Consider the following 25334-nt stretch of genomic DNA (forward strand, 5'->3'; position numbering starts at 1 on the left):
AAGCCCTATTTTATTTATTTTTAATACGTTTTATTGATTTTTTTTTACAGAGAGGAAGGGAGAGGGATAGAGAGTTAGAAACATCGATGAGAGAGAAACATCGATCAGCTGCCTCCTGCACACTCTCTACTGGGGATGTGCCCGCAACCCAGGTACATGCCCTTGACCGGAATCGAACCTGGGACCCTTCAGTCCGCAGGTCGACGCTCTATCCACTGAGCCAAACCGGTCAGGGCAAGAAGCCCTATTTTAGAACAGTGGGCTGTGACCCAGGGGACCTTTGCATCCTGCCGGCCCCGTAGGATTGCTAGAACAAACCATGAGTTTAAGAAATAACTCACTTGTCGTATTTCTTTCCACAGCTGAGCTCTGTCTGGGAGGCTGAGTCAGAGCAGCTGGAAGCAGCAAGACCCCGCCGGCCGGGGCACGGGGAGCGGGGCCCGGCGCTGAGGATGGCCAGGCCGCAGCCACCACCCTGGGTCCACGCAGCCGTCCTCCTCTGCCTCCTCGGCCTGGGCGGGGCCATCGAGATTCCTAAGGATCGTGAGTTCCCCTTCCTCTTTTAATCTCCCGCTTTGGGGCAGAGGGAAGTTAAGACCCACTTCTGAAGAAGGTTGGGGGGCCAGGGGGAAACTGGATTCCGGGTGCAGAGCTGGGTTTCCCCAAAATGGAAGCAGGCGGGCTGGTGCTTTGGAGAGTGAGACTGTGAGTCTGCAGCGGTCTCCACGGCTGTGGTTGTGGCTCGGGCTGCCCGGAGCCTGCTGAGCGGGACTAGAAGTGGCAGAGTTTAGACGTCGGAGTGTCCTCTGTGGTCTTGACTTGCCCATCAAAGGGACCAAGTGAGTGGGTGGTTATTTGCCTCATTCCTGAGCTGGACCCTCCAGGCCCTCTTGGCTGGACTGACCAGGAAGACGGGTGGCTGGGAGCGGGTTGGGAGGGGATTATTTTGCAGACGACTGTGGCTACATGAGACATTGAAAGAGAGCCCATTAGAATGCCGCTGTGGGAGAACCGGGCACTGATCCCTGCGGCTTCCAGCTCTCCCACAGCAGAGCTGAAAAGTAACATCCATGCCGTTCTGTTGCCTATGGGCGGGGCATCACTTGGCCCTCAGAATCACAGAGTAAGGGGCTTAGCGTGCTGAACTCACCGTGTCTCCACCAGCCGTATCTGTGGTACGTTCTTGATGGCCCACTGACTGGCAGCATGGTCCTCGGCCCTGCATTTCGAGGTGCACCCACCGCCTTTGGCACAGCCCTGACACTCCTATCAGGACGTCTTGCATCCCTGTGCTGAGACGTGGGCACACCACCTCCGTGCCCTATCCCGTGATTCCAGGAATAGATGGAGCCCACATGATGCCAGTGTTGACTTGGGCTCTCTCCAGGTGACAGATGTCTGGGGAGGGGTAGGAGAGTTACACAGCCCCCGAGAAATCTCCACGGAGCTCCCTGGAGCCAGGCCCTGGGGCCTGGAGTTAGCAGAGCTTAGAGAAGAGTTGCCGGTGTCTCAGCCCCCTCCCACCCACTTCACCAATAGGAGCTACCCCCAAGGAGTGGGCACTTTGGATAAAGAAGCCCAGGAGAAACTATAGGGTAGGCCCGGAAGTAAGATGGACAAGGCCCCTGCTGTCCTCCCGGTAGCCCCAAGTATGTGTGTGTGATTGGCGGGGGGGAGGGGAACACAAACACAGAGACACTCAGGGATGGGGGCAGGGGAGTTGTGAGAGGAACTGTTCCGTGGAGACCATCTGTACAGCTGGCTCAAGGAGATTCTCATTAACAGGCCCAGGCAGACAATCTAATAAGGAGCACGATAAGGCCCTCCCTCCCCCTGGAGACGAGGGGCTGCTGAGGAAATTGCTTATCAAGGAAGTGGTGAAGGCTCATTTCTCTCCCACCGCTTCTCCTCCCTCCCTCACCTGCCACTTTGATCCCCGGGGCTGGTGGGTGAGGAGTTCCTGCAAGGTGAACCCATAAATAGATGGCCTTGACATCTACGCTAGGATGCTGGGTTTCTAAAGCTCTGCCGAGCCACAGGCAGGTGACTGAGCTGTCAGTCTCTTCCAGGACCACCTGCAGAGCCCAGAGCTGGAGCGCCCTGCCCTCCCCAGCCTGGAGGGTCCATCCTCTCTGTGTTCCGTTCACGGAAACTCAGGCCCTCGCTTGGTCAGGGTCACACAGCAGATGGGCAATGGAGTCGCAAGAAGAGCCCAGGTCTCTGGACGCCCCCCAATCTGGCGCTGCACATGCCCCACCCTGACCTCTAGCAAACCTGCCTCCTTTCAGTTCTTAGAACTTCCCGGAGTAGCAGCGGCGTGTGCCCAGCAGAGAGCTGAGTGCCTTCCGGCATCGCGTCCTGAGATTCTCACAGCTAATCCACGAAGTATGTGTTGTCCTTAGCTGACAGGTGAGAAGTCTGAGGTAGGGAGAAATAGAGCAGTTTCTCCAGCTCGTAAGTGGCAGGGCCAGCATGGGACCACAGCGCCTCTCTGAATGAGGAGGTGAGTCCATCGCGACACATTCCGGCGCGCCAGGCTGTCTCAGGAAACTCGCTGCCTCGCGCACCTCCCTGGTGACTGCGGGCACAGATGCCATAGTGAATTCTCCAGAATGAGTCTACAAAAGCCGAACACAAGACAGGAGAGAGGCAAGCCCTCCAGCTGCCCTGGGGAGAGGTCCCCTACAGCCCCGTTTCCCCCTCCCCCTTCCCACATGGTCTGTGCTGATCCTTCCTTCTCGCCCAGTGGAAGAGGCTGGGGAAAGATCAGTTATTCCTTTTCCCACCCAGCTTTGTTGAGATATTATTGATATATAACATCTGTAAGTTGAAGAAGTACAACTTGATGATTTGCTACATGTGTGAATGGCGAAATGATGGCCACAGTAGGGTCAGTTAACACATCCATCCCTCAGGTGATTACCTTTGTGTGTGTGTGTGTGTGTGTGTGTGTGTGTGTGTGTGTGTGTGGCGATGACTTACAAGGTCTACTCTCCTAACAACTTTTAAGTATAATGTAGTGCAGGCAACCTCATTTATTGTGCTTCACAGATGCTGCGTTCCTTACAGATTGAAGGTGTGTGACAACCCCGCCTTGAACAAGTCTGCTGGCACCATTTTTCCAACAGCATTTGTTCACTTCGGGTCTCTGAGTCCCACTGTGGTCATTCTTGCAGTATTTCAAACTTCTCCATGATTGTTCTATTTGTTATGGTGATCTGTGATTAGTGACCTTTGGTGTTACCATTGAAGTCGTCTTGGGGCACCACAAATCGTGCCCATATACGATGGCAAACTTAATTGATAAATGTTGCATGTGTTCTGACTGCTCCACTGATTCCCTGAGACACAACTGTGTTTAAATTAAGGCCAATCAATAACCTTACTGTGGCCTCAAAGTGTTCAAGTGAAAGGAAGAGTTGCACGTCTCTTACTTCAGATCAAAAGCTAGAAATGATTAAGCTCAGTGAGGAAGGCACATCCAAAGTCAAGGCAGGCCGAAAGCTGGGCCTCCTGTGCTGCAGAGCCAAGTTGTGAATGCAAAGGAAAGATTCTTGAAGGAAATGAAAAATGCTACTCCAGTGAACACACGAATGATAAGAACGCAAAACAGCCTGTCGCTGATGTGGAGAATGTTTTAGTGGCCTGGCTGGAAGATCAAACTAGCCACATTCCCTTAAGTCAAAGCCTAATCCAGAGCAAGGCCCTGACTGTCCAATTCTATGAAGGCTGAGAGAGGTGAGGAAGCTGCAGACAAAACGTTTGAAGCTAGCACAGGTAGGTTCATAAGGTTTAAGGAAAGACTGTCTTCATAACATAAAAGTGCAAGGTGAAGCAGCAGGTGCTGATGTAGAAGCCACAGCAAGCTATCCAAGAGACCTAGCCAAGATAATGAGCAAAGATGGTTGCACTAAACAACAGATCTTCCATGTAGATTAAACAGCCTGCTATTGGAAGAGGCTGTCACCCGGGACTTATTTTTTTTTAAGATTTTTTAAATATATATTTTTATTGATTTCAGAGAGGAAGGGAGAGGAAGAGAGAGGTAGAAACATCAATGATGAGAGGGAATCATTGATTGGCTGCCTCCTGCACATTGGACCGAGCCTGCAACCCAGGCATGTGCCCTTGACCGGAATCGAACCTGGGACCCTTCCGTCTGCAGGCCAACGCTCTATCCGCTGAGCCAAACTGGTGAGGCCTGTCACCCAGGACTTTTATAACTAGAGGGGAGAAGTCAATGCCTGGCTTTAAAGCTTCAAAGGACAGGCTGGCTCTCTTGTTAGGGGCTAATGCAGCTGGTGACTTAAGTTGAAGCCAGTGCTCATTTGCTATTCCAAAAATCCTAGGGCTTTTAAGAATTACACTGAATCTACCCTGCCTGTGCTCTATAAATGGAACAACAAATACTTGGTGACAGCATGTCTCTTTATATCATGGTTTATGAAATATTTTAAGCCCATTTTTGAACCCTATTGCTCAGAAAAAAAAGATTCCTTTCAAAATATTACTGCTCATTGACAATGAACCCAAGAGCCCTGATGGAGATGTACAAGGAGATTAATGTTATTTTCATGCCTGCTAATACATCATCCATTCTGCAGCCCATGGATCAAGGAATACTTTTCACTTTTAACTCTTATTTTTTAAGGAATACATTTTGTAAGGCTATAGATCCCATAGATAGTGATTCTCTGATGGATCTGGGCAAAGTAAATGGATTCACCATTCTAGAAGTTATTAAGGACACTCATGATTCGTGGGAAGAGGCCAGAATAGCAACATTAACAGGAGTTTGGAAGAAGTTGATTCCAACCCTCCTGGATGATTTTGAGGGGTTCAAGGCTTCAGTGGATGGGGTGGAAATAGCAAAGAACTAGAGTTAGAAGTGGAACCTGAAGATGGGACTGAATTGCTGCAATCTCATGATCAAACTTTAAAGGATGAGGAATTGCTTCTGATGGATGAGCAAGGAACGTGATTTTTTTGAGATGGAATCTACTCCTGGTGAAGGTGCTGTGAAGACTGTTGAAATGGAACAAAGGATTTAGCATGTCACATAAACTTGTTAAAGCAGCCGCAGGGTTTGAGAGGACTGACTCCAGTTTTGAAAGCAGTTCTGTGGGCAAAGTGCTATCAAACAGCATCGCATGCTACGAGAAACTGTTAGTGAAAAGAAGAATCCATCGATGCGGCAGACTTTATGGTTGTCTTATTTTAAGAAATTCCCACGGTCGCCCAACCTACAGCAGCCACCACCTTGATCATTCAGCAGCCATCAACGTCAAGGCTCAAACCCTTGAAGGCTCTGATGATGGTTTGCATTTTTTCAGCAACACATTATTTTTTAATTAAGCGATGTACATTGTTTTTAGACATGATGCTATTGCGCACGTAGACTCTAGAATAGTGTAATCCCTCTTTATATGCACGGGGAAACCAAAAACTTCCTGTGACTCACTTTATTGCAAGATTGGCTTTGTCGTGGTGGTCTGGAATCAACCCCCTTCGAGGTATGCCTGTATTGTTCATTAGCGTTGCCATGCTGTGAATTAGATTCCCAGAATGTATCCATCTTATAGCTTGAAGTTTGTACCTTCTGACCAATACCGCTTACCCCCTAGACCTTGGCAGCCACCGTTCTATTCTATTCCTTGAGTTTGACTTTTTTAGATTCCACATGTAAGTGAGAACATACAGGATGTGTCTTTCTCTGTCTGGCTTCTTTCACTTAGCATAATTGCCCTCCAGGCCCATCCATGTTGTGGCTTAAGGCAGGAGATATCTGCACCCCCTCTTCCTTGTAACATTCTTCACAATAGCCAAGACATGGGGACATCACTTTCCCTGTGAGTTGGGGGCAGGGGTAGTGAAGGGGTTCAGGCCAGAGGCTGCCCCGCCAGGTGTGCCCTTCTGCTCCCTTGCCCCATAGGGGGCATTTTCTGTGCAGGAAGATAGGGCATTGCTTCTGCTCTGAGGGGGGCTGGGTGCAGCAGGCTTCCAGGAACAGAGCCCTGGGCTGCTACACAGTCCCTCATTGAAGTGCCCAGCCTCCAGTCACCATCACTCTGCCAACGGAGTCACACGCACCCCCTCCCCAGCCTCAAGAACAGTGTGACCTTTGAAGAAAGCAAAGAGTCACCTCATCAGCCAAAGAGGGCTTGCCAAAAAGTGAGTCTGCTGGCAGCTTCCCCTGTCTCTCTCTCCACATCAGGGGACTCAGCATTTTTCTCCCAGGAACCCACAGAGGAGGGCAGTGGCCTGGCTCTCCTCCCCGTCATCCCAAACAGTGCTGCAGGAGGGCTCAGTGCTCACTCACACTCACACTCCATCCTCCGAGGGATGAGCCCAGAGGTCACAGGTCAGAGTCAGGGAAAGAAAAGGGGTGCATGAATACTGGGCCGCATCTGCCTCACCCCCTGCAGAGTCTGTTGGAAGACTTTCCTCCGTCTTGGGAGCCAAAAGAACAAGTGTATTCTCCACTCGACATTCGTCATCCAACAAGTTCTATAGGAGAGAAGGGCAGGTGGGGTGACACAGGATGGAGAACGAGGGGTGGGGGGGAGATCACAGGACTAGACAGGCGGTCCCCACTGTCTTCTCACTGTGGCAGCTTGTCTTCTGGGTCGGTTGTGTCCCTGTAATAAATTCCTTGGTGGCACAGTGTGGCTGGAGATGTCATTACCGCTTGAGGCAAGTAGCTTCTCAAGAAGCCCCTGGCCTGATTTCAGTGTGGGGCCGGGGCACAGTAGAGCTGCCTGAGTATCCGTATCCCGGCAGCCCTAACTGTCCCGTGAGTCTCTTCTCCCTCAAGGTCTTTCCTCTGACTTACCTTTGTCCAGAGCAGCCGTGGGCAAACTACGGCCCGCGGGCCGGATCCGGCCCGTTTGAAATGAATAAAACTAAAAAAAAAAAAGACCGTACCCTTTTATGTAATGATGTTTACTTTGAATTTATATTAGTTCACACAAACACTCCATCCATGCTTTTGTTCCGGCCCTCCGGTCCAGTTTAAGAACCCATTGTGGCCCTTGAGTCAAAAAGTTTGCCCACCCCTGGTCCAGAATGTCAAGGAGAACGGAGGCCACGGCCCCATCGGGCCAAGGCTGGGTCTGTACCAGGAGCTCTGGGTCAGGCAGCAGAAGAGCTGGACCTCACCCCAGTCCTAGAACAGACTTCCGGGGGGATCTTGACCAAGGACTTCCCTTCCCTGGATTTGACTCCCTGGAGAACGTCCGGGGATCTTTCCACTGAGCCAGCATTTGAGTTGATGAAAGAGGTGGGAGCCCACCGGGGCACAGCAGAGCCCTTGTCAGGCCTTCCATCCTGGGGGAGGCCAGAGCCTTCAACTGTGAGTGAGGGCCCAGGAGACACCCTGAGATGACAAACCAGGGGCCTGGGCTGCGGTCAAAGGGGTGGGTCAAGTGTCAGCCCTGCTTCTCCTGAAAGTGGCCCCTTCTCACAACCGCCCACGCCCCCGTGAGAGGACGTACCGTCCAAAACCAACCCACTGCTTTCAGTCCCTCCAGAAAACCCCAGCGGGTGAAACTGCTCAGTGGGAGCTGCACGGAGCACACGTTTAGAATCCAGAGACTTCTGCTTCGCCCCCGGCATTTCATGTCTTACTGTTTCCTACCCGGGGGGCCAGACAGAATTTCCCTTCTGTGCCCCAGCCGGCCACACAGAACCGGGCCACTTGAAGGAATTACTCTGAGCCTTTCCGTGGGTCTTGCTCTCAAGACGTCTACTCACTGATAGCGTGGACAGCAGGCCACCGTTCCTGCCACCCGCCGCCTCCCCTCTCTGCTGCCTGTCTTCTCTCCTGTGACTCTTTCTGCAGCCCTTGGTCCCGTCTTAACTCTGCCTCTGCCTCTCTGAGTGACTGCTCCCTTCTGAGTCCCTGAACTCCTCGTCCACGTCTCATAGGGTCCCATCTGAAAGCGTCAAGGTCACCGTGGCTCAGCAGCAGCCTCCGCTTCTCCCAGGAAGCACTCCCTGGGAAAGAGTCAGCACAACGCTGGCATCCACACCCGGATGAAATGGGAAAGGCGTAGTCTCTTCTGCTATAATCACGAGGAAAAGGTATCTCTCAACGTTACAGCAACAGGTGTGCTGCTTTCTGCGGACAAATTTCAACCAAGACCTGGTCCCCACCAAGAACATACCATCTAAAACCTTGTATGTAAATCGTGGTCCACAGCCCACCACTTGGCTGCTGGGGAGAAATGCAAGATCTACCAAATCAGAACCTGCATGTTAACATCACCCCCAGTGGTCCCTGTGCTTGTCAACGTGTGAGAGACATACACGCCTGTACACGGCATCTCAGGTGTGGCCACCGGCCTGTTTATCTCTTTTGTAAAAAGCAGTGAGGGGAGTGCTGGGCACTCCGCAGTTGTTCCGAAGTGGGATTCCCGTAGGGCCGGGGCTTCTGCCGGGAGCAGGGCACTCGCCATTCATCCGTCCCTGGAGCTGTCCAGAGGCCGGCAAAGGAGGAGACAGTGAGGGAAGACGGTGCTTTCATGTGTGAGAGAGAGCAAGGGGCAGTGCGGGAGCGGGTCCGTGGGCCTCGCTGGGCCCTCGGGGCTTTGTCCTATAGCAGTGGATCCACCCCTTCCCTGGCTCTCAGCCTCACCCTGGCACGGTTGGCCGAGGAGCATCTAGAGGTGGTGGGTGGCATCCTCAGAGCCCAGCCTCTTTGGAGCAGTGCTGCCACTTTCGACATTTGGCCTTACCTGGGAGCACCTTCATTTGTCAGAAGCGGGTCTTTCTGCTCCACTGCGTGGTTTGGTCTGGGGGGAGGCATCGCCTTCTCCAGGAAGCACCTGCTGGCTCCACTGAGCTCTGCAGCTGGCAGGAGAGAGCTCGGGCACGGTCCCACCCCCCATCCGCATCTCCCTCCTCCCTGCGTGCTGGGCCCTGAGGACACCTGGCGATTGGTCTTGTGTGATAACTGATGTCTTCTTCTCTCCCCTCACAATGCTAACCCACCGGACTAACAGCCAGCATTCAGAACGAGCGTAAGTCCCGGGCGCCTCTCTGCACCTGTGCCTCTGGGGGGTAGGAGGGCAGGAAGGTGGGCGGGCGGAGGCCAGGTGAGGGCACGCCGGGATCCTTGCCCTCTCCGCCCTGCCTGCTGCGGCTTCCTGACACCAGCGCTCTGTGAGGTCCCTTACCACACGGGAAGGGGAGAGGCTCAGCCTATGAAAGGCAGGCGGGTGAGAAGGGCGGCTGGCACAGGAGCCCCGGAGAAGTGCAGCTCAGGACCGGGAGGGAGGAGATGCTCACTGGCCTGCAGACAAGTCCCTGGGAAATTCTCTGGGGACTAAAGCCTCTTTCAGCTCCGTCCTCGCCACAGGTTGGCCATTTGTTGACCCTCCAGGGCTCAGAACCATCACAGCCACGAAGTTCCGAAAATCTAGCTGCTTTTTGTTCCTATATTCATTCAACAAACATTGACATTGTACTAAGCATTGGACACAAGAGTGGGTCAAACAGAAGCCTGGCCTTCAGTTTCTCACGGGAATAAGGGGACATCGTAAAGGGATTCTTCTTAATGGGTGTCTGTCCCGCATCCCTTCCCCGTGGCCTCTGGATGGGGCCCTGCCCACCCTGCTTGCTTGCTTTTCTGTGTGGTTTCCGAAGCTCTTCCAGCCGTTCTCTGAGCCAGGGGCCCGGCAGGTTCCTGCAGCCTGACCGCCTGCCGTCTGCCCTGTTGCAGTGTCCCAGCCCCCGACTATCACCAAGCAGTCGGTGAAGGACCACATTGTGGATCCCCGCGACAACATCCTGATCGAGTGCGAAGCAAAGGGGAACCCGGCCCCCAGGTGAGTGTCCCGGCAGGAACCCAGCTGGGCGAGCCAGAGGGGCCACAGGGGCCATTCGACTCCGCCCGCGCCCCGGGCCCGGTGACAGCTGGCCTCCGAGAAACTACATTTACCCACTCAGCCCCCACTAGGCAGAAGGTACAGTTTGGGAAATTAAGAAATTTTGCTGATGAGGAAACTTGGGACCAGAAACTACGAGGCTTAAGGTCACACCACAAGCCAGGACTAGGTGAGCTTTCTGGCTTTCAGTGTAACGCTGCCTGTGCTGCCACCCTTAGCTCAGAGGCAGTCCCTCTCCCTAGCTCACCGAGTGTGTTCTGAGCTCGTCCCTGCTCATGTGTGTGTGCGTGTGTGTGCATGTCGGTGTCACATGGGTCGGCAGACTCGAGTTGAAAGCCTGCCGCGTGCCAGGCTCTGTGTCCGAGTTGTTCCTCACACAGAGTCGTGTAGGGGAAGGACCTACGTCCTTGTGAAGGGAGGTGAGATGGAGGCACAGAGACACTCAGTGCCTTTCCAAGGTCACTCAGCGTGAGAGTGGCAGAGCCTGGATTCTAACCCAGGCCCCTGGCACCCAGCCAGGTGTGTTTCTGTTGGACGGCAAGCACTGGCGACGTGGATGGAGATGGTGTGCTATCCTCCCCCATCCTCCGAGCAGCTCCCACAGGCTGGAGCTTTCAGGAGCCTCGTGCCAGATTCAGACCCAGACATGACAGGACCCCATGTGTTGGGGGGGGTCAGTAGGAGAAAGGAGGCAGGGTGTAGCCTCAGGTGTGTGGCAGCTTTCTTTGCCCCCCCGCCCCTCCTCCGCCCAAGTTTGCATGAGCCCGTGTAAGAGCCGTGGGCCTGGAACAGCAGAGCCTCCTCGCCCACAGTGGGAGAAGCAGGATCGCCCCGAAGGATCAGGCAGGGCTTGGGTGACCTTGCTTCTGAGGTCTGGGCTGCCCCATGTTCCTTTATGGGGACAACGACTAACGCTGAGCGGCCACGGCTGCTCCTGCTTCTTTAAGGCTATATCCTGGGCAGCTAGACACGCGTCCCCCCAGGAGAAGCAGAGGGACATGCTTCTAACCGGGCTCAGGTTGATGGAGGCTGATTTTTCTCTCAACACGGCCCCTTCTGGGCCATTATGTGCGGCCACTGCCTTACATCCCACCCACTGAGCAGGGGCACAGGTAGCCTGAGCCACCTCCCTTCGCTTTAGACCAGTGATTCTCAACCTTCTGGCCCTTTAAATACAGTTCCTCATGTTGTGACCCAACCATAAAAGTATTTTCGTTGCTACTTCATAACTGTAATGTTGCTACTGTTATGAATCGTCATGTAAATATCTAATAGGCAGGATGGTCTTAGGCGACCCCTGTGAAAGGGTCGTTCGACCGCCAAAGGGGTCGCGACCCACAGGTTGAGAACCGCTGCAGACCCTTTCACAGGGGTCGCCTAAGACCATCGGAAAACACATATATAATTACATATTGTTTTTGTGATTAATCACTATGCTTTAATTATGTTCAACTTGTAACAATGAAATTGGGGGTCACCACAACATGAGGAACTGTATTAAAGGGTCGCGGCATTAGGAAGGTTGAGAACCACTGCTTTAGAGCCTGTTATGAGGAGGCAGGCGGAGCGAGCCAGCGCATCCTGGGGGAAATGGAGACTTGGGTTTGCCTTCCTAGCTGGAGGTTGGGAAGCCCTGGGGGGTGGGGAGGGGCAGCTGACTCTGGATTTTAAAAAAATAAAAATCACTGCCCACTCCTCCAAAGAACATAGGCCCCAAGGGCTGCTCGGTATGTGCCTCGTGGAAGCATGACTCCCAGCCTTGGCTGATGCAAGTGCTGTCGGGGACCTGCTCCCGAGATTCACCTGGAGGTGGGGGGGGGGGGGAACGCTGCATTCAGGATGCCCAGGTGGTTCTGCCACTGTGTCCAGCTGGGCCCGTTGGTGTGAAGGTGTGGTTTTGTGACAGTCAGGGACTAGGGTCCTGAGATTGTCACCTGGAGCCCGAAACCCACCCTGTTACTGTTTGTTGCTCCTGCCTCACCCCCATCCCCCCAACCCCCATTGTCCACAGCTTCCACTGGACTCGAAACAGCAGGTTCTTCAATGTCGCCAAGGACCCCCGGGTGTCGATGAGGAGGCGGTCCGGGACCCTGGTGATCGACTTCCGCAGTGGAGGGCGGCCAGAGGAGTATGAGGGGGAGTACCAGTGCTTCGCCCGCAACAAATTCGGCACAGCCCTGTCCAATAGGATCCGCCTGCAGGTGTCCAGTGAGTAGCGGGGGGCAGGGTGGAGATGCCCTGCTCCTGGGTGCATGGGAGTGGGGCATGGACGGTCATTCTAGAAGGGCCACCCCTGCCCTTGGCCTGTTGGTGCTTTGGGGGGGCCCTGCAGGTCCTGCTTGCTTTTCTGCCTCTGAGCAAAGCGCGCCACCCCAATTCAAAACGATTCCTTGGAAAGGAAGCTTCTAAACCAGAATCTTGAACAATGTCACCGGCCATTCTGGGCACAGGAGGAGGGGAAGGAGAGGAGCCTTTGAAGACATGCATCCATTCAGACAAAGGCCTCTCTCCTCTCTTCTCTGCCTCGCTTGGACCAGGGGCCTGGCCCTCTCTCCTGTCTCGCTTGTCCTCCTGCTTCCTCTTCCCTCCTCACATGCCGGCCCCTAACCCCCCTCCTTGCCCGGCCCCAGCATCACCCGCATTTCATCCTCCTCTGTGTTTCTCCCAGAATCTCCCCTGTGGCCCAAGGAAAATCTAGACCCCGTGGTGGTTCAAGAAGGCGCCCCCTTGACACTCCAGTGCAACCCGCCGCCCGGACTTCCGTCCCCCGTCATCTTCTGGATGAGCAGCTGTAAGTCTCGGGGATCGGTGTTTTATGTCCATTTTAATCTTAGGGAGGAGGGTGGGCGTGTTAAGGGGGGAGGGGGTTGCCTTGTGAGAAGCAGATGTAAGGTGGCCACGTGGCTAAGAGCAGGCTCTGTGGAGAGGCTGATTGGGCTCATTTCCTAAGCCCGGCTGCTATTCGCTGTGTGATCTTGAGCAAGTTGCTTAACATCTCTGGGCCTCGGTTCCCTCTTCTTGAAAATGGGGCTGGCAATTGTACTTATCGAATAGAATTATTATAAGGATAAATAAGTTAATGCATCCAAAGTACTTATAACAGGGCCAGACACACAGTAAGTACTCGCTAATATTTGTGAGCAAAAGTAAAAAGAATAAAAAAGAGGATTAACTGTGTGTTTTTTAAATCCTTACCCAAGGGTATTTTTTTCATTGATTTTTTAAATTTTATTTATTTTTTTAGAGAGAGTGGAGGGGAGGGAGGGAGGGGGAGAGAAAGAGAGAAACATTGATGTGAGAGAGACACATTGGTTGCCTCACCCTGACTAGGGTCAGGGATCAAGCCTGCAACCGAGGTACGTGCCCTTGACCAGGAATTGAACCCATGATCCTTTGGTCTGACACCCTAACCACTGAGTCAACCCGGCCAGGGCAGAAACTGTGTTTTTAATATGCCAATTGAAGGTGGAGTGGTACCCAGCCTCTTTCAACCCTTGGTTGGTCTGGATTTGCACTTCCTGTTAGGACAGAAGTGGAGCATGCGAGAATGAAACCTCTGATGGAGGGGTGGTGGGAGGTAGGATCCTTGGAGCAGGGGGACGGTGCACCATCAGAGCTTGTCCCAGCTCTATTTTGGACTGAGGCTCATTTAATCACTCTGGACCTCAATTTCTTCCTCTGTTTTCAAACTAAAGCGGGGGGGCGGGGGGGCATTATGAGGGTGAATGGAGGACTGCTTCCTGGTTCCCCTCCCTCCCTCCCTCCACTTCTCTCCCCCCTCCCCCCGCCTTCCATTCCTTCTTCCCTATGTATGCATCCAACTGTCCGTCTAACCCCCCTCCCGCTTTCCTGCCTGCCATCCCATGCTCCCCATTCCCGAATTCTCACCAAAGAGGCCGCCTTGTCAATGAGGCAGCAGGTGAGGTGTTTTGCAGAGTGGGAGTGGCTTTGTGCCCAATCATTGTCCATCTCTTCCCCTCGCCACCGAGCACATCCATGGGGAAGGCTGCCTGGCCACAGACTGGGCGTTGGTCTGTGAGCTAACAGGTCAGAGCCTCCTCTCTCAGCCCCTGCGTCGCACTCATCACACTGCCTCTGAGCAGACCTCATGGCCTTCTTCCTCTTTCCATCCCCACTGACATCTCCCCACCCACATTTCCCTGGGTTACAGTAATTACCCATACCTGGCCTTCCTGGTCTTTCTGAAAACAAATGTGACAGTTCATTCATAGGCTCAAAACCTTTCATCGCTCCTCCATCACCTCGGACACAGTCTGGACTCCCTGGCACACAGTTCCCTCCTGATCCGGTCCCTTCTGCCTCTCCAGCTCTCCCCCCGCCCCTCCCCTCCTCCCCCCGTCCTTCTCCGGGGCTCTCCCCTTTAACACACACTGTCCCTGTCTTAGCTCCTTTCTCTTCTGCCTTATAGATGTTACACAGCCTTCAAGCCACAGCTCAAGCCCCTAGAATGGACTGGCTGCTCCGTCTCTCGGTCTCTCGGCTCATCCCCTGCTTATCCGGGCTTCCCACTCACCACACTGCATTGCAATCAGTTATTTATCCACTGTCTCTCCTACTAGACTGCAGGCTCTTTGACGGCAGGAACTGGCTTTCTTACTCATCTCTCTTTCCCCAGCACCTAGCACAGGGCCTGCACATAGTAGGCCTACAGGAAATCTTAGATAAATGATTTGTAGGGCTGACCAGCCCATCGTCAGAAAGTTGGCATCATTAACCTGATGCTTTAAGAAATGGTGGCTTAGAGAACACTCGTGGGGGTAGGAAGGCGTTTGCTATGAGTAGTCAGCCCTAGCAGGAGATTTTTACAACCCAGATAGCCTGGAGACCTGGCCGTTTGCATTGACATCAGACGCAGTGCTTGGAAAATATATGGACACTGTAGTCAGCATTCTCAGCCACTCCTATGATGCCATTAATTCTAAAAAGCACACATTTCCTGTTTTCCCATCTCCAAAACTGAGAAGCGTCCTAAAACTGATGGTGTGCACCATTGATTGGCATGCATCTTTCAATTATATTTGGTAGTGCTCTTTGCTTTCTTGGGGACTGGACGGGGGACGGGGTATAAAAAAATAAAACCAGTGAATTTGACTCCTGATCTGGGGGCATCTGAAGGATCATGTCCCCTCCCTCAGGCCTCCAGGCCAGTCTGGTCTCTTGTGGCATGAATGGGAGACAGGAAAGTATGGTCATAGAGCATGGGCGTGGTGGGCAGGCAGAGCTGAGTCTAAATCCTCCTCTCCCTCACTGCTTATGCAACAAAACAGTCAGTCCTCTGCTTTCTTAGCTGTAAAATGGGAATAAGCCCCCCCTCAGAGTTGAGAGTGAGGTTAGGTAATAATGTGGAGCACCTGGCCCCGGCTGGCCGTCTGCAGGTGCCCACTCGCCAGAAACATCACGATTATTGTTACTGTTACTGTTTCTGCTAACCTCCCCGTACCTCTGCTTCCTTACAGCCATGGAGCCCATCACCCAAGACAAGCGCGTCTCCCAGGGCCATAACGGGGACCTGTATTTCTCTAACGTGATGGTGCAGGACATGCAGACCGACTACAGCTGCAACGCCCGCTTCCACTTTACCCACACCATCCAGCAGAAGAACCCATTCACCCTCAAGGTCCTCACCAGTAAGTGCAGGCCCTGCCGGGGGCTGGGGGCCGGGGCGGCAGCCCACCCAGCCGAGCAGCCCCGGGTGCCTGGGCCTGGGGGAGACGCATCCCCAAGGCTGACCTAGAAACCCTCCCAGCCCACTGTGCCTGAGCTACTTCAGCTTCTCTCAGACCCCCCCTGGTCGGAAGCCTCGAGCTCAGCTTGGTCCTGCCCTGAGTCAGTGCTTCTCAGACGCTGGTGGGAATCAGAATGCCCTCGGGGACTTGGCAGGGTCCCCGGGCCCAGCCCGGTGGCGCCTCCCTGTGCTCCGTCAGCTCCCGGGGGATTTGGACACCCCAGAACCGGAGAAGCATTGCTTTAGGTGCTCACCCACACCCCTCTCGTGCACTCAGCTCGATTACTTCTTTTATGTTTCGTCATCGTTTGCTTATCTTTATTTCTAGAATAAGCCACAGCACAGAACATCCACACGAGTGGGTGCACCTGGTACATGAGTTGCATTTGATTCTGGGACATGTGTATGTCGGGCCATATGGAATCGCTGCGTTTGCAGGTTGCAGGTTGATGTTTGGTCTTGTTTGTTTTCATTTTATTCCCTGATTCTGTCCGACGGGCACCAAAGCAGATCGGCATTTCCTGACCCACGGTAGCGTTGCTGGCCCGGCACGGAGGAGAGAGGAGCTGATCAGCTCCGGGCACACTCCTTGCCGGGACTCACTGCCTGGAGCTTTGGCTGCGAGTCCTCAGCCCGCTCAGGACGTTGAACGAAGCTGTGTGGGTTGCCCCCATGGATTTATAACAGGCCTTCCAGGGAGAGGCCCCCTCCCCAAAGACCTCAGTCTGCCTGACTCTGCTGTGAATGATGCTTCCAACACTGGGGACAGTGGCAATTGTGAGGGAGACCAGGCGAAGCTTTCTCAGGTCAGAGAAAAGAAGCTGAACCCTGGCTTCCTGGAGTCCACACGTGCAGGTGGCTGGCGATGCCTCCTGGAGGGACATGGGAGGTGGGGGAGAGGCTTGGGTGAGCTCACGCCTCACTCAGGACAAGTGGGGCGACCCCCTAGCGCTCCCCTTTCCTCGCCAGTCCCTGCCCCCGATGGAGACCTGCAGTGCCAAGCGTCAGCCCACCCCACCGTTCCCACGTGGCCTCCAGGTGGAGCCACAAGAAGCAGCTTCCCCTGCTTCCCCCCCTTTCTTTTTTTCCTTTCTCTTCATTTCCTCCCCTTTCCTTTTTCACTTCCTTCCTCTCTATTCCCCTTCCCTCTTTCTTACTTTCCTCTTTCCCCCTCTCTCATCTGCTCTCGCTCTTTGACCCGGGTTTACCACCTCTAATCCTCCCCCTGGTGCCTCTGCAGGTCCCCACACTCTGTTCTGAGCAATGGGATGGCCAGAAACCTAGGGAGAAGCCCCGCAAGTTCCCGGCAGGTCACCCAGCTTCCAGCGGCTGCTGCCCCTCCCTTGTTCTTATTCTAGACAAGCTGGTTTGTCTGAGGTGTCTCCTCGGTGCACGCCAGGGGTGCCTGCCTGCCAGCTGGCCGCGCCAGGAGGACAGCGTGGTCTGCCCAGGACCTCAGCGGCCTCCAGGTCCAGGACGCGGCTGGCGCTGTTAGGTGCGGGGAAGGGAGGGGAGGTCAGGAGCTGCTCACTGAGCCGATCCCTGACGCCTGCACTGCCATCCCAGGTCCCGCTCTCCCTGCCCGGGACAGGCCTGCAGTCAGCCTGCTGTGTGACGACTGGGTCAGGTGACCGCCCGTGGTCCTGGCAGAGGCCTCCGCTGTCCCACAGGCAGAGGCGGGGATGGAGGTGGGGAAGAGCCCTCCTCTGTGGCATTAAGCAGTGAGAGATTTCAGCCACATTTACAAGTTGGTCTTTCCAGAAACTACCTTTCCTCTGAGAAAAGGGATGTCTGTTTCTGCTCCATTTCTGGGTCTCCTGTGCCACTGAAAATGCCTCCAAATGCCGAGGGGCCCTGGGCGCTGGGAGCAGACCCTGCCGGCTTCCTGGATTGTGGCGGGCAGCTTTGGGTGGGAGCAAGCTCTGGGCACTGAGCAGCCCACATGTGCTCTCTCCCCTTCCCTGCCTGGCAAGGACGCAGGCTTTTTCTTATGCCTTCAGGACCGGGCCGGGGTGGGAGGCCGAGGTGGGGCAGCTTCAAGATTCAGCCCTCCAGGGCTCTGCCACGGCTCGCCCACCAGGAAGGGATGAATCTCATCTCAGTGGGTTTTGTATTTCCTGCAGTAAAGGAAGGGGTGCCTAACACAGCACTGCCAGCTGGAATCAATTCTAAACTTTGTTTGGGGTGCAGTCCCACTCAGAGCAGGTCCCGTCCACCCGGTGCCTCTGGACAACAGGAGGCAGCCTTAGCGAGGGAAGAGGTCTCCCCGAGGAGTCTCGGGAGCACTCACCGCCTCCTTCTAACATCTGTGTCTAAGTGACGCTCTCCGAGGAGTCAGAGGCCTCCCTGAACTTCTCAGATGTGCTCCCAGGTCCACAAACGCAGGCGCAGTCCGAGCACGGGTCTCTTCTCTGGGTGGGAGCACGGAACAAGGGCCTGTCCCCTGTGTGTCCCCGTCCCCGTCCCCTCCCCCAGGAGTCCAGCCACAGCCAGGCCTACCCTTTGCCACTCCGCCTCTTCTTTCCCTGCAGGTCAAGCCACCCTTAGCTCCAGGGAAACCCACGCTGGCTTCCAAACACAGGCCAGGCCTTTTACACAAACCCTGCCTTAAGGGCTAAGTCCTGAGCCCTGCTGGGATGCAGAGCCATGCAGCCCCGGAGGGCCAGTCTCCAGCCAGCTGTGACCGGGTTGAGCTGTCCTCCAATAGGCCCACGTCCTGGCAGGCACCTCTCCTCCCTCAGGCCGGGGGGCAGTTACGGCTTCTCAGGGCTGGCTGCCTGGCTGCCAGTCAGCGCTCTACCCCCAGCCTGTGCTACCGACAGAACCTGAACCCAGTGGCTGGAAGGGGTGGTGGCACAACAGTGAGAAGCTACTTACCGATCTCGGCATGACCATGTGCCCTACGTCAAAATGCTTTCTCGGTGCCCAAGGGTTTTACTAGCCCAGTGTTGGAACGAGGCCTCTGGTCTCGCTCCTGAAGGAATGTCTTCGCTTCTGAGTCTCGGCTTAGTCAGCAGGCCTCTCCCAGTGCACAGTGTAGAACTCAGAGCACTCACATGCCCCTCTCTCTCTTTTGCCCCCTCTACCTCTTTCCCCCTCCTTCCAAATGCCCTTTCTAATCCTAAAATCTGAGCCTAGCTCTGCCCGCTCCCTGGACCACTCCTCGCCTCCTCAGAAGGAGGCCTTTCCGCCCACAGATACATCTCGGAGACCAGGGTGGCACCCACTGGTCAGGTTGGGGGTGCGTGTTGCTGGTCAGCACGCATTGTCGGCTGCTGCCAAGGGTCCCTGTCTCCCCTTCTGCTGACGAATGTTTCTCTGGACGGTTTTCTCCTCTCCTTCACTCCCACCCCTTGCAACCTGGCTTCTGTTCAGACAGGACGCGGCCCTCTCCCGAGGCTCACTGACACTCCTTTCTCTTTAGCCCCCAAGAGCTGGCTTGACCCAGAGGCCTGGCACCTGAGGATTTTGATGGGAAGCAGTTGTTCAAAGACTGCCCCGGGGTATCACTAACCCTTACCTCCTTTGTTTGAAAACATTGTAGGACCAAGCAGTTAAGGGCCAAGCCTAATTTTTTTAATTTAAAAAGAAACTTATCTTTTTTTTATTGCCTTCTTTTGCAGGATTTAACCTTTTCTTTCTTTGTTGGGCTGTTTTGTGTTGCTTGTTCTGCACCAAGCGTATTTCCTTTCCAAGTTCGCCGCGTCTTTCCTTTGCAAGAGACCACGGGTGCGCTCGCGGTTGTTTTGTGGCTTCGCATTTCTGTTTGTTCTCCCCCGTTTATGCCTCTGTGGCCCCCTGTTTGCTCACCCTCTTTTGTTTATTGCAGACCACCCCTATAATGACTCGTCCTTAAGAAACCACCCTGACATGTACAGTGGTGAGTCGCTGCGGTAACCTTGGGAGTAACCTTGCCTGTCCTAACCCCAGTTTGCCTAACTTGACTGATAGCATGTCATTAACTCGTGCTGAGTGGCAGGTGTGACAGCGGGCCAGGCCAGGGGGCCAAGGCGCCACCTGCAGAACGCTGCTTGCAAGGAAGACAGCGGCCAGTTTGGGAGTTGGAGGTGGCCGATGTTGTGGTTTGGTCTCCTCCACCATGCAGGCCTCCAGTTGGTCAATTCTGCACAAGTTGGTCAAACCAGGGGAGGACTTTAAAAGAGTTTCCTGGAGGGTTAGGTAGAAACTTGGGCATCGGTGGTAGGTGGGTGGAGGATAACTGAGGGTGAGGAAGAAGCAGTAAGTCTGGTCCTATAGTGGTTTAAAGAGCACAGAGAGCTTTGCAGTGTGTGTTTTGTTAACTCTTAAGTGTCTGGGTGTGAATTGCCTGCCTTGCAGTCTAGCCATAGCTAATGGGCATACCATATCACAGGCCCCTTGCCTCTTTAAAATCCACTTGAGAAATAGAGTCCAGCTCTGAGTTCTCTTTCAAGGTGAATATGGATGAAGTTGTGCTGTCCCTGGGCCCCCTCTCTCCTCTGGGAGGGCACGCAAATCCAGTGCCCACCGGTCCACACATTTGCAAGTCACAGAACAGTTTCCATGAGGCATAGCTAACTCATCACGCAACGGGTTGCTCACGCTGATGAGTGGAGTAATTGGCTCCTTCCACACCTGGGTTACTCCCACCGTGGCTCCAGAATGCCCTCTTTCCCCGAGCAGCCAGAAGAATCGTCATTTTCTGGCTGTGCCAAGACAGCTGGCCCCCATCATCAGCCTGGCCTCCGAAGCTGAGACTGCAGGTCCCCAGGGCGGCGTGGTGGGCTCCACTAGACAGGAAGTGTCTGTATTGTCATGTGCTAATGTAAACAGTGAGTGGGGGATGCGAAGAGGGGTGAGAGGCAAAGGCTCTAACTTGGCACCAAGCAGCTGGAGCCACACTGAGATCCTGTCAAGGAGATTTACTGCCTGAGGAACAGGGGACTTTGCTGGATTCTGGGTGTTATTTGTTTTCTAAACGATGGGGCAACCGCCACTGTGTCCAGAGCCCCAGCGCACTGGTGTGCCATGTGCCTTCTTCTAAATTGGGTTTCGGGTAATCTATTATAGAAGTATTCTTAAAGCGGGAGGACATCAGAGCAGAAGGTCCCTTAGAGACCGTCTGGCCCCAGCTCCTCGCTTTATGGAAGATAAACAATTCGGGGCATAAGCATATGGAGTTGTTTTATCAATGGAGTAGGCCTGGGTGATTCCAGCCGCTTGAACCAGTTTAGTATTACAAGTGAATGAGTGGGAGTTGTAGGAACCAAGGGCTATGAAAACAAGCGAAACTCACAAGTGCTCGCATTGTTACCGGAAAGGGACCGAGCCCAGAGCAGGTCTGCCTGCGGCCGGCCTGTGGTGTGTGGGTTCTTGACTTCATGCAAGAAAGATTTCACAACACAAGTCCAGGTGATTCTTTTTTCTTTTCTTTCTTTCTTTCTTTCTTTCTTTCTTTCTTTCTTTCTTTCTTTTTTTTAAGAATCGTTTATTGATTTTTAGAGGGAAAGGGAAAAAGAGAGAAATATGATGTGAGCATGCAACATCGCTGGGCTGGCTCCGGCACGCCCCCTACCGGGGATTGAGCCCAGGAAAGTGCCCTTGACTGGCAATCGAACCTACGAGGGATGACACACAACCAACTAAACCACACCGGCCAGGGCAGAGTGCAGGTGATTTTGAGCTGGGGACAGTGGGACAGGAAGGGCTAGGATAGAAGCTACAGAAGAAATTCTAGGCTGGCTGCTTTATCTCTAGAAATGTTATAGGAAAGAGTGAGCCCAGGTGAGACGGGGGCCAGCTCACGGGAGAGTCAGAGGAAAGGGGGCCTTGGAGACAGGTCCAGGGGGTTAACCTGGGGCGAGCTGCCGCTGCTCCTCGCTCCTCTGGTTGCAAGTCTCGTCGGGACACTTAGACTTTAAGAGGAAGATAATTCATTCAAAAAGGAGATATAAGTGAGCACCGGCTTCTTTGTCTTGAGAGGTTTTATCTGCTTTCCAAAGGCAGGCAGGGATTTTAGGGGAGGTCTCAGGAGGAGGATCGCACTAGAATACTCGTCACCTTTCCAGATGTGCCCTTTCAGGGTCGTGGTCTTCATTGGCTGATGGACACCAGGGAAGGGATCGTTAGTCATTGCAGCTGGGCCTGGCATCACCGCCTGGCCTTGCTGCTTTCCTGGGCCTGGAGCTGAAATACAACTGAGGCCCCGATGCTGTCTCTAGGGAGGAAAGGTCAGGACGTCCAGACAGCGTGACCAGCGATATGCCAGGGGAGGAAAGGCACCCTCGGGGTGAGGTTCAGCACCGGTTTCACCTGTTACCAGGCACCTGGGGCTCCCTGCCCTGGTGACTGTCTCTATCTGACTGTAAGTTGCTCGACCACTTTGTCCAGCTGTCGGTCTCAGTTTCCCCGTCCCACTCGCCGAGGAACTTTCCTGGCTTCTTACTGTCCTGCCTCAACATGAGAGGGACCCCTTCTCTTGAATTCAAGGGAGAATGGCTGACCACGCATGATGGCAGCTAAGAAGGTTGTCAAGTCAAAGTGAGGCGCGTGCTGAACAAAGGACAGCTGTGTTGGATGCTTCTAGAAAGAAAGAGGAAGTGAAGAGAAAGGAACGGAGATAAGGTCCTTCCTGAGTGAGAGACCTGGCAGAGAGACTGTGCGATGAAGAATGTCCAGTGCATCGCTGTGCTTGGCTGTGAAACATGGCAGGTCCCTTTTGCAGCAGTGGGGCCACCCCGCCCCCATAATTCATTTCGTTCTAGTGATTTCTGCAGTGGTTTGGTATCCTCTGAATGTATGCCCGATGCCCCCTGACTTGCCACTTAGAACTTACCCAGACCAGGAGACGAGGAAGATGAGAGTGTGCACGCTGAAGGAGGCTGCCATGAGTTCAGCCCGGGCTCTGGGATGCACCACTGATGGACACAGGGCAAGTCATTGAGCGTGTCAGACCTTTTCATTTGCAAAATGGGTCTACTGCCTGCCCCACCGTTTCATGGTGAAGATGAAATAGGGTGACATGCATATGTTTCCTGGCATGGGGTCAGGCGCACCAGTGAGATTGAAGGGAATGGTTGAGTGTTGACTGTCTGAAGTATAACTGCCCTACGCTTCTGACATTAGGAAGAACTGCGAGTCCTTGAAGGCACGCCGAGGGGAGAAAGGTAGGCACAGTCATGGGAAGAAGGTACTGTGGAGGGAGAAACTTCAGGGCAGACTGTAAAGACAAAAGCTGTTGGGATCTCCGTGGTGCTGAGAGCGGGGGAGAAAAAGCCCTCACCGCTGCCTGAGAGGTTTGGGTTAGACTTGCAAAGGGACTTCCCGGCAGCGGGAGAGAGCAGATGTTACCAGATAAGGAGTTTTTCTTGTCGTCTGGGGTGGTTGGTCAGCTGTTCCTAGAGCCTGAGAGTGGGTGAGATGCCAGGGATGCAGCCCACGAGTCCTCAATTCCGAGAACTGAAAGCAGCCAACGGAGGATCCAGCTGCCCCTCAAAGCTGTTTTTGGCAAAGGTTCTTGGGTACATCTGATCCACTGAACCCTCCTCTGCTAACAGACAGCCCTTGACAGAGGGGAGCAGCTCGGGCGTTCCGCAGCCTCGACCTTTCCTCCTGCAGGAGACAATGGAGGCATTTTTGTTGGCCCCTGAAGTCAAGGTGTTTGAGGCAGTTCCATGGCCTAATGTCCCCGGCTGACCAGGTTCCTGTGGAAGCCTGTATGCCCACTCTGGAGCCACAGTTGTGAGAACAGGAGAGCAGAGACTGCGCTGGGGCTAAAGGTCCAATGGGCCCACATGGAAGATCTCCCTAAATAGGCTTCTGGGTTCTGAGTTCAATCAGGTATTGGGTCGACCCAGCCCTGAAAATCAGGGAGCCTAAGGGAAGCATCATAAGCTGAACAGGGGATCCCCGCCTCCGTGGTGAAAGAGGGTGTCCTATGTCACCCTGGAAACTGTCATCTTCCATTAGCATCTCGTAGACCCTCGTGTGGTAAGCACCTTTGTCTCAGAGATTCTTCCTGGGTCTACTTCTCCAACAGCTGGATTATCTTTTATACATTTTTTTTAATCCTCGCCCGAGAAACTATTTTATTATTTTTTAGAGAGATAAAAACATCAGGGTCAGAGAGAAACATCAATTGGTTGCCTCCTGTATGTGCCCTAACCAGGAATCGAACCCACAGCCTTTTGGTGTACAGGGCAAAGCTCCAACCGACTGAGCCACCTGGCCAGGGCAGTGCTTCCTAAGTTTTATGTAAACGCCTTCTGCTGCAGCTGACCCCATCTCTACAACCTCCCCTTGGACCAGTCTTCTTGTCCCGGATGATATCACGTGTCGCCCTGACGCCTCTTCCAGCTTCTCATGGCCTTAAGAATCCAGTTGAGATGCCTTTGGAGACTCTTAGTTCCCAGCCCAGCTTCTTTCCCCGCTCGGGCCTGAGTGTACTTAGTAGTCACCGAGGAGAGATGGCATCTTACCTGAGACAGTGGGAACAATATCTGAGGAAAACACAGGGGGAGAGTTTCACCACTGAAACTAAGACGAAAACACCTTCCTCCTTCACCTCTTTTGCCCTTGAATCTTGTTTTTCTTTGAACATGAAACATATTCCCAAAGCTGTAGGGATAAGCGAGGTATCCATCTTTAAAGAGAGAGGCAATACAGAGTAGATGTTAGAACAAAAGCTTTGGGGCTAAATGGTCCAGAATCCAAAACATAACTGCTTGTGACCTTGGCACGTCTGTTGACTTCGCTGAGCCTTGGTTTTCTCTGCTGAAAATGGGGGTGATATCCCCAGGTTTGTTGTGAGGATTGAACAGGAGGATGTAGATAGAGGTGCTGGCGCAATGTTTGGTCCATAGTGAAGGCTCACCCAATAGTGGCCCCAATGATTAGCTCTGACTTCTAGGGTGCTCTTCCCTATATTGAGTGTTGGCTTATTTCCCAGTAGCTTCTCCCCTTTGAGGATAATTCTGTGGTTGCTAGCCCACATTTTACACATAAAGTATTGCTATAACCTTTGTTTTTAATTACCCAAGGACATGCTGAGAGAGAGAGAAAGAAACATCAATGTGAGCGAGAAACATTGATCGGTTGTCTTCCCTATCCTCCCCAACTGGGGATCAAACCTGCAACCCAGGTATGTGCCCGGACCAGGAATCAAACCGGCAACACTTTGGTGCATGGGACGAGGCTCAACTAACTGAGCCCCTCTGGCCGGGCACGGTCACCATTTTATAGTCACAGCTACAGCGTGTCAAGGCACCCACAGTGGGACTCTGTGCTCTCTCCTCCTCCTTCCCACACTTAATGCTTTGCTGGTCATGTGTGCTTGCGGTGCTGTGTGCTGTGGTGTGAATTAAATGTCCACAGGGTCACAGATCGGTTTCTGCAGATGGTGTCTCTGCAGGAAGGAGTATGCCAACTGAGCTGGGACCTCTTCTACATAATCCTAGGGTTCCTGACACCAGAGCCTCCTGCTTGAAATCTCCCGCTCCTCATGATGCCCTTGACCTTGTGTTGTCTGTTTGGGTGATCCCATGACGATGGGTGGGAGGAAGCTGCTGCTTTGGTATCAGCTTCCTTGGTACCGAGAGCTGGATGCTACAAGAGTTATAGATATATGGACGGTAACCAATTAACCACATAATGGATTAACCCCTTCAGTAGCCACTGTGGTAAATGTGTGTGCTGGTGGGACAGATGAGGACATCTACAGCAGG

General features: G+C 53.7%; 1 protein-coding gene across 1 annotated transcript in view; it reads left to right on the forward strand.

Moving 5' to 3' along the window:
• Positions 1-452: 452 nt before the first annotated feature.
• Positions 453-25334, forward strand: part of NFASC (neurofascin) — a 76096-nt gene continuing 51214 nt past the window's right edge. Inside the window, exons 1-6 of the mRNA XM_023758993.1 lie at positions 453-543; positions 9722-9827; positions 11899-12095; positions 12556-12678; positions 15365-15535; positions 19463-19513. Of these exons, the coding sequence (XP_023614761.1) occupies positions 453-543; positions 9722-9827; positions 11899-12095; positions 12556-12678; positions 15365-15535; positions 19463-19513 (739 nt within the window). The remainder of the gene's footprint in view (positions 544-9721; positions 9828-11898; positions 12096-12555; positions 12679-15364; positions 15536-19462; positions 19514-25334) is intronic.

The sequence above is a fragment of the Myotis lucifugus genome, unplaced genomic scaffold, assembly GCF_000147115.1.
Source record: "Myotis lucifugus unplaced genomic scaffold, Myoluc2.0 scaffold_145, whole genome shotgun sequence".
Taxonomy (NCBI): Eukaryota; Metazoa; Chordata; class Mammalia; order Chiroptera; family Vespertilionidae; genus Myotis; species Myotis lucifugus.